This window comes from Octodon degus, unplaced genomic scaffold, assembly GCF_000260255.1.
Source record: "Octodon degus isolate 3935 unplaced genomic scaffold, OctDeg1.0 scaffold00218, whole genome shotgun sequence".
NCBI classification, from domain to species: Eukaryota; Metazoa; Chordata; class Mammalia; order Rodentia; family Octodontidae; genus Octodon; species Octodon degus.
In genome coordinates, this window is record NW_004524794.1 from 2,746,765 (window position 1) to 2,756,160 (window position 9,396).

The 9,396-nt window shown below is 35.5% G+C and overlaps 1 protein-coding gene across 1 annotated transcript; it reads right to left on the reverse strand.

Annotated features, from left to right (window-relative positions):
- Positions 1 to 7,982: 7,982 nt before the first annotated feature.
- LOC101564803 (proteasome subunit alpha type-1-like) lies at positions 7,983 to 9,109 on the reverse strand. The gene is given in 2 exon segments (XM_012517833.2): positions 7,983 to 8,888; positions 8,890 to 9,109. Coding segments are annotated over 2 exon segments (792 nt in total). The 5' UTR covers positions 9,070 to 9,109; the 3' UTR covers positions 7,983 to 8,276.
- Positions 9,110 to 9,396: the final 287 nt, after the last annotated feature.

Genomic DNA, 9,396 nt, shown 5'->3' on the forward strand with positions numbered 1-9,396 from the left:
TTTCTTATCTAAAAAACAGGTTTCTACTCCCTGTAATTCCTAGAATATTTTTATCTTTATTTGTACTAAGAGGTTATTTCATCCTAACCTTGTTTCTTGTAATATACATCATAAATAATTTGGGTGGAAAAGTGATTTGATAGCCTTGTAAAGGCTCTCCTGTCATCAAAGTTCTCTGATCTATGCCCAGATATTTCTTGCACTCTCTCCAGAAGTATTTGTTACTGAAAATACTCGAAGAAACCTGTTTTTATACAGCTTAGAATAATGCAGAGTCTCAAGAAACCTCGTATGGAAAAGCTTAATGTTTCTAGCAAGACTAACAACCCAAAAGAACATAAGGATAGAAAGAACTTACAAATGCCAAAACCAAAACAAAAAAAGTCACTAAGGGAAAAGGAATGTGAATTGTATATTTGTGCTATTAGATATTTTTTGCTCAGTCTTATGTTTCTTAACTAAATTCTCTACCATGAATTGATCTCCACAGAATATTTGTGTTACTCTTTACCATTTTTAAAAATTATGGGCTGGGGTGATGGCTCAGTAGAATAAGTGTTTCCCTGGCAAGCGCAAGGGCCTGAGTTCAATCCCTAGTTCAGGCAAAATAATAATAATAATAATAATAATAATAATAAGAAGAAGAAGAAGAAGAAGAAGAAGAAGAAGAAGAAGAAGAACATATGTAATATTCCCTTGCCTATGTACCACATAGTTTAGCACATAATCACAAATTGTTTATACAATTTTTAAAGTGTTTAACTCCTTGTGAGCTGCTGAGAAATTCAGTTCGCTAAAGTGCTGCTTTCTCTGTTTTTGGTGTGTAAAATATGTAATTTTTTATTCATATTTTTAAAATATTTTTTATTTTTTAATTTTTTTCTTCATATTCTCTAGGGACTTAAAGTTTAACATATCAAAACTTGATGGAAAATACCTGTTCCATGTTATGCCTAAGATGTTTGATATTCGGACAGATAGGTTAAACCCAACTGCATATGTTGTAGGGTAATAATAAGCTTCTTTTCTGGAGGATTAACAACCTAAGTTTGCAGATCAAAAATTAGAGAAAAAGAAGGGCTGCAAGGACAGCCAACATTTTGGCCCTAGCCTTTCAAGGTAAGTAAAGACTCAGGAAATAGGAGAACCTATACTGTAAAATCATGTAACTCAATTGTGTCCCAAATTTTCTGATCAAGGAGATTATGGGGGTCACAGAGCAATGTGATTGATGATGTAGAGTGTACCTAAGGAGTGTACATGGACAGAAAACATTCTCTCAGGCTTTCACAGAGAGCAAATTGGTCAAGCAATGGCCATGACTCATCCACATGGCTGACACTGACAAAGGATCTAAAAAGTGTGGTACAAGTTTTCAGAATAAATCCTGAGGGGACTTCACTGACATTATCAGATACAAAAGTTGTATTTCTTGTTATATAGGTCTTGCTTTATCTTGATCTTAACCATCCAGTAGAAAGGTTAAAAAAACAAGGTTTAAGGGTTGAAGCCATGTTGGTATGCTGAGCTATAAAGGGCTCAGGTCAGCAACTTCTGACATTGCCAGTCCTGCACATGACCCACTACTATTATGGACTACTGGACTATATTGGAATCTTTTGCTGAATTTATGCACCTACAATTTTTAAATGACAATGGAATACCCTTCTCCGATAAAACTAAAAAAAAGGATGCAAATGAATTCCTATTTTGTATTTATATATACAAAATAGGGTAGATATACAGCTGCTTTCTCTTAGTTCAGTGAAAAGGAAGATTTATACTAATAGTGTTTGGACAGGATATCATGCCAGCATCTTTCACTGTGAATAACCACTAAGAAGATAACAATATGCAATGTATTAATTATTGAAACTATCCTTCTGTCAGTTTTGATACTGTCTCACTGCTATTTGTTTTTCAATAAAATTGTTGAAAAAGGAAATAACCACTATTACATTCTTCGGTATAACTAACAGCCTCAGTTAGAATAAATTTCGCTGTTTTGTGGATTCATGAGAAAGTTAAGTACTTGGTGCTGAACTAAATTGAATGTAAACTAGTAAAAAAAATACTGCTGTTAAGAATCATTGAAACAGTGCCCGTTGTCTGAGATATCCACGTGCCTGTTTTCATCCTCTGGTGGGCACTGTCTTAAGTCCTTATATCTTCACACTTAACCTTTACAGTAAGTTAGGGGAAAATGAATCACCATTACTTCATTTATTTTAGTGGTGTAAAGTGAACTCACAGCCTCAAAATGGATCTACATCCATAGCCCTTTCATTTATCTATTTATTTATTTATTTATTTATTTATTTATTTATCTTGAAACAAGTCTTGCTAGACAAAAAAATAAGTTTCTCAGGCTGGGCTGGAACTTGCAATTGTCCTGCCTCAGCCTACTATAGTGTTGGGACTGTAGGTGTGCATCATCATGAGCTGCTCAACAGTTTCTTCATTTCAAGGCAAGAGAAAATACATATCAGGGCTGGGGAGATATCTCAGTGGTCTAAGCACCTGCCTAGCAAGCACAAGGACCCAGGTTCAATCTCTGGTACTGCATGCCATGCCAGCCTTAGGTCCCTGGATGCTCCTTGCCGGCCACCGAAACCAGGCGTGGTGGTGCACACCTGTAATCCCAGCACTAAGAGGCTTAGGAGGATCACTCTGAGTGGAAGCTGAGTAGCAAGACCCTGTACTAAATAAATAAATAAATAATTTTTAAAAAATATTTTTTTAGGGCCAGGGAGATAGTTCAGTAGAAGAAGTGTTTGCCTGGCAAATGCAAGGCCCTCAGTTCAATCCCCGGTACTGAAAATAAATAAATAAATAATAAATAAATAACATTTTTTAAAAAAGAAAATACATATCAAATTGTCTTAAACAGCATGCTTTAATGTCATTTGATTCTGGGAAAATGTTTGTCTTCTTGCTTTGTAATATCCAGGCAGGCTCTTGATGGTAAAAATACCAAAGGGTATTTTTTTAGGAAATGTGTAAGTAAGAAACAATTTGCAAAATAATAAAACCACTGTGTCCATTACTTCTGTTTGGAAGACAATGAAACTTCAGGGCATTTAAGGCCTTTTCCAGAGGCCGCACAGCTAATAGTCACAAAATGTAATTCAGAATCAGCCGTGCACAACATCCTTATAATATACAAATCCTGTAAATATTTATTCACTGTCCTTAGCTCTTTAGTGAGTGTGCCATTCCAAATCCTAATTTTCTTTGAAAAGAAAGAATTTTGTTGATTTTTAATATTATCAAGGAATACATTTTCTTGTGATTTTATTACGTGAACAAAAACTCATTCATTACTATTTTACCATATAAAACTTCCAATTTTTTGACTAATTTCTCTTCCTGAAGCTAATGACCACTGATTTACAATTTAGGATGTATCGATTGAAGGACAAAGAATAAAAAGGAAGAATTATTTGTCCTATTAGCACTGACAAAAAATTAGTAGAACCACATTTATTCATATATATGTATATGTATGTATGTATTACAGGGCCAGTGAGTTAGCTCAGTGGACCAAGCAGCTGCTTAGGTAAGTGCAGGGACCATGGTTGATCTGTGGTACCATGTGCTGCGGTGGCCTCACCATGGGGCACCCTGAGCAGGTACCAAGTCCGGGTACTTGAATGTGTGATGGTACATGCCTATAATCCCAGCACTGGGGAGGCTGAAAACAGGAGAATCACCATGAGACCGAGCTGCATAGTAAGACCCTGCACAAACTATATTTTAAAAGTCACAGTAATTAAAAAATGAATTAGCTGCAGTATTTTTTTTAATACAGTTATTTTTGAGATGTATCTATAGTGGAAATTTAAAAACATGAGTGACTCAGTCAGCCAATTTGGGGTGAATATTATCTTCATATTGTCATAACAATTTTTTATTCTTATAATATGTGAAATTAATTGATTACTATATGTGAAGAAGTAATGACTAATTTAATTCCAGATATGTTAATTTAATCTTAATTTTATAATTCAGAGTGTGGCAATCTGGTCATTTTCCTTAACATAAATGGGATTTGTGTCCAATACTTACCATGAATTTCAAAACACATTTTAAAATCTATTTTTGGTAAAGTGTGGGAAACATGACTTTTCTGTCTTTTTCCTCACTTTATATGGAAATAAAATTGCTTCATGCCATTTCACATCCCAAACTTGAGTAACTGGTTTTGGACCTGGATATTTTAACACACTTTTTAGGTAGCAGTTAGGAATATTTCTATTAGAGTAGAAGAAAAAGTTCAAACAAGACAGTGTACAACATTGAATGTTCTCAATGGCATTCTTGAATTTGAAATACGTAACTGCTTCAGGAATAAAACTTTTAAAGAGTAGTGTGCATATATGCACTTCCATTTACATACTGTCTGTTTGGGGCTGGGGAGATGGCTCAGTACAATAAGTGCTTGCCTGGCAAGCGCAGGGGCCTGATTTCAATCCCCAGTTCCACCAAAAGAAGAAAAAAATAAAATAAATAAATAAATACTGTATATAGATGGCTGGGCCATCTGGAGGGAGAATCTAAATGAAGAAAGCCTGCTAAGTGAACCACCGGGAGAGGCTCAAGTCTGCAGATTTATAGAACAGAGTGAACTGAGCCACCAGGCTGCCTGGGCTAAAGCGCAGCCAGATGCTGAGGAACTAGTCAGCCAAGTATGAGTTGGTCCTGGTCTTACATTAAGGTATTGACAGATTAATACTTTGTTTTTTAATTTTTTATTTCTACATGCTTGAAACAATTAGGTATTTCAAATTCAGGTATGCCACTGAGAGCATTCAATGCTTTGCACTGTCTTATCTGAATTTTCTCTTCTGCTCTAATAGAAAGTACTTTCCTTGTGGGGAGTTGGCACGCATATGAAACACATTTTAATTGTTTTCATCCCCTCACCCTTCCCTTCCTCTTTTCTCCTTCACCTTGTGGCTCCCTTCTCTTTTGTATCAGAAGATCTCTCTATTTCCTATTGTCTTTTGTTTTCCCTTTATTTGTATTTTAGTTTCTCACATAGCAGAAGCCATGTTATATTTAAACTCTGATTTATTTCACTTAATATTATGGTCTTAGAATGCACGTATTTTCCTAATGACTTAAATTTATCCTTTATGGCACAACAGTACACCATTGTATGAAAATACCACATTTCCTTTGTCCATTCATCCGTTGATTGGTGTATGTCACTGCAAAGATTTAGCAAGACTACGTTGCTGTAAGCATTAGTGTGTGAGCATCACTGTTGAATATCTTTGACTGTTACAGAGATCAGCATGGAAAGCCCTCAAAAGACTTAATGCTTCTTCACTTGGAGACATAGCTAAAATTTTTAAATGTCATATGGAAATCACAAATCAATCTCTTGACCAACCTCTGCCCTACAGATCCAGTAGGGAATCCTGGGAGTTGTACAAAGCTAGAGTTATATTTGGTGACTTTGTATTTTAACCCCATAGGAAAGAGTCCTACAGTATTTATAGGTCTGGAATTAGCCACAAGTTACTTTCAGGGTAAAAGACTGTGAAGGAGATCAAGAGAGGATACAATGAGAGTTTATGAATTAAGTGACTTGCGGAAGTTGTCTGTAGTTTATGTGGGAACATGTGGTCTATCCAGCCTGTGGAGCTCCCTCATATTGTTGTTTACACCTTGGAAAATAAGTGTGCAAATGTGCTAAAAATAGCCCTTTGTGTTTATATAGTAGGTTGGGAAGGGTAGGCTTTTACTAGTTTCTCAATTTTTAAGTTATATTAAAATTTTATGATTTACTGTTCATTTTATATCTAAAATTCAGAACAGGGCTTTTATTTTTGAAGTATTTCTTCAACCACAGATCTTCTGTAACTTAGGCTTGCTCTTATTTTCTGCATTTAAATACTTCACAGTTGTCAGAACAACCCATTTTATTCCTCATCACTTTTTTATGTGGACTGTTTTGTCTTGATTGAGACTTACCTTTCCCTGTAGGTCTTAAATTTAAATACTCCTCCTGGTCTGATCAAATTATAATCACACACCAAAGAAAATCTTGTGTATTTAAAATGTATCATTCCAGAGTTGCTGAGTACCATCCATCGGTAGAGATTTACAAATACTGGCCAGTTTCACAAACATATGCTTTTTAAACTAAGGCATCATATTTCGGACTGATAAATTTGCTAGCTTGGGATAGAGTATGCCATTTTTATTATTATTTATTTATTACTGTAGAAAGTTTCTGGGAACTTTTTAATCTTTTGTGCTAGAGGCGAAATTGTGCTATAGTTGGATCATAAAAGCTGGTTTCATTCTAATCCCATAGATTTTTGTAGGAGTAAATCAAGCTGCACAGCTGTTACGTGTATTCTAGAGGAAAGTCAATAACATGTTTGCAAATAATTGTTGCTATTATATAAAGGAAATATTATTTGCATGCATTTTGTAAGATTTAATAATCCCTAATGTTGCAAATATTGGGTTATCAAAATTTTCAAAGTTGTAGCTAATACTTTTTAAAAATTAGTTAAAAGGGGGCTGGGGAGATGGTTCAGTGAAATAAGCGCTTCCCTGGCAAACACAAGGGTCTAAGTTCAATCCCCGGTTCTGCCAAAAATAATAATAACAACAATTAAAAGGATTATATCTTGCATAAAAGAGAGCTAATATCCACATTTTTGTAGGTTGTATAAGAAAACATGAAGTCCTATTCTTAGTAGTTTTATTTGTTAAATAACATGGTTTTGATTTTTTTTTTGTTTTTTTTTTGTTATCTGCACGTTTAGCTGGCTTAATAATATACATCATTGTGAAATGCCAGCAAGGTATTTTGATTAAAATAAAAGATAGCAGTCATTACTGATATTACCATATATTTGCCTGATAAGGAAATATGTTAAATGGCGCTTCTAACATTTGTTGTTGTGCTAAGGGAAGGATGCCAGTAATAGTGATCCTTAATATCTATTTGTAAGAAATATAAACTATAAATACTTATTATGACAGATTTTAGAGTTAATTTTTTTTGCTACCATCGCTGCAATTCTTGCATAGTTTTATGAGTTAGTGATTACTAATTTAAACATTTTAAGCCGTGATGAAATATGTGAAATCAAAAGGGATTACAGTACATGAATTACTTAATGAACTTCTTTTGCAAGATTCAGTGCATTTCAATGGCCTGTACTGTTTTATTGTTTTTTACTTCTCCTCTTCTTAAGGGCTGGCTAAGTAATTGATAGAAGTATACCCAGCATTTATAATTTGGAAAAATAGAAATATTAAACATTGGAATAATGTATGGAAAATATGTCTTATAAATTTACCAAGCTGTCCATTTAGCAATTTATGGCATTCATATTCAGAAGTTGTATAGAGTTTGCTTATACTTTAAAATGTATGGTTGTCTATGTTATAGAAAATCTTGATATTCTAGGGACATGAAACTATTTTTGTATGAAACCAAAGGCATCTTCCTGTTGCTTAAGAGAGATTGTTAAGGTTGAAAGAGGGTAAGAATCATGGAATCTGCATATGGCCTTCCACTCTTACTGTGAGCAGTCCAGCAAAATAAGCGCTTGCATCCCCACTGCAGGCCTTGAGTTGCTACACACACTTTTGTTACCCTTTACATGGCCTTTATTTGAGTGATGAAATGCTGAGTATACAACTGAAGGAAAATGAAATATGTTTACTATTTAAAATAATTTCCCTACTTATCAAATTTGAAAAGATGGGGAAATGAAACCTTCAAGAAAAGAAAAAAATTATAGAAATAATATGTTTAATTTGGAAAAAAAAGAATGGCTTGAGTGATTTCTAATCTGTGGTTAAATACAAAAACTAACCTTAATGGAGGAGTGAGTGTCTAAAGTAAGATGAGTGATATTACTTTTTGAAGGATAGCAGGTGTTACTAGGAATTTCAAGTGCAAAAAACTGAGACATGAGACACTATTCTTTTTTTTTTTTTTTTTTTGAAGTGAAACAGTTTTATTTCACAGATGTGTTTAAAACTGCAAAGACACTATTTTCTTCATATAAAAACATTGGTATATCTGTACTTTTTAGAAAATGATTATACAGATCCCCTTAAAGAAAACTGCACCTCATTATATGGTTTCAGGAAGGTTGGTTGGAAAAAACATATCTGGACTGATTCCTAAAACATACCACTCCACACTCTGCATCTTTTGGTTCAAAGTATAGATTACTGTCATCAGTGTGTGTTCCTGCATTCTTACATATTTGATAATACACACACAGGCTGGTTTATTAATGCTCCATTGGTTCATCAGCTTTTTCTGCAGGTTCATCCGCAGGTTGTGCAGGCTGTGCCTTTCTCTGGGGCCTTTCTTCAAGACCTTCCAGGAATGGAGACACTTCATCATCATCATAGATTGTGAACTCCAAGTCTTTACCAACAATTCCAATGGAAACATTCTTAGTTGTCAGGTCCTGTTCTGCAGGAAGTGTCTCTCTTAAGGCACGCAGACCATGCTTAACCAGTTCATTTAAATTGCACTCCATAAATTCAGACATATGTCTCTCCAAGTAAGTACGAGCTGACTGAGAACGGGCTCCAATAGACATAGCTCTGCAGTCAAAATAGTTGGCAGATGGACAGGTCTGGAAAATGTGAGGGCCCATATCATCATAACCAGCAATAAGCAGCCCAACACCATAAGGTCTCCGGCCATACCGCTGTGTTGGTATCTGGGTCTTGCTTCCAATTAGAGATACAAGACGAGACACAGGAAGTGGTCTGTCAAATACGAATCTGGAATCCAAACACTCCTGTCGCATAAAATTACATAAGAGTCTGGCATCAGCAGTAAGACCCGCAATAGAGATACCAATATGGTTGTCAACATGGAGAATTTTTTTTTTGGTGAGCTGCAAGCTCTGACTGTGCCCTCTTCAATGCAACCAACACTGCATGGGTTTTGGATTTCAGCCCAACTGTGGCAGAACCTTGTTTAACAGCTTCCATTGCATACTCAATTTGATGAATCCTGCCCTGAGGGCTCCAGACGGTGACATCGTTGTCATACTGGTTGCGGAACATAGCTGGGAAGCGGACCAAACTAAGAGCCTCCTGCAAAGCGGCGGACTGGGGAGCGCTGCCGAAACTGAGACACTATTCTTAAAATGAGGAGAATTGCTCACACTCTCTCAGCTGGAGGCTAAGACTTGACTGTCGTGCAACAGCCTTGGTTAACAGAGCAGGAGAAGAGGCAGGGATGAGCTGCCTGTAGAAGCCATTAATGTTGTTCTACCATTTGATTATTGATTTCCCAGTAATTGAGTGATCAAATGTGCCCCAAAATGTTTTCCCTTTAGATTCTGAGTCTGACATCAGATCTTAAATCTTAAGTGGACTTTAAGAGATTAT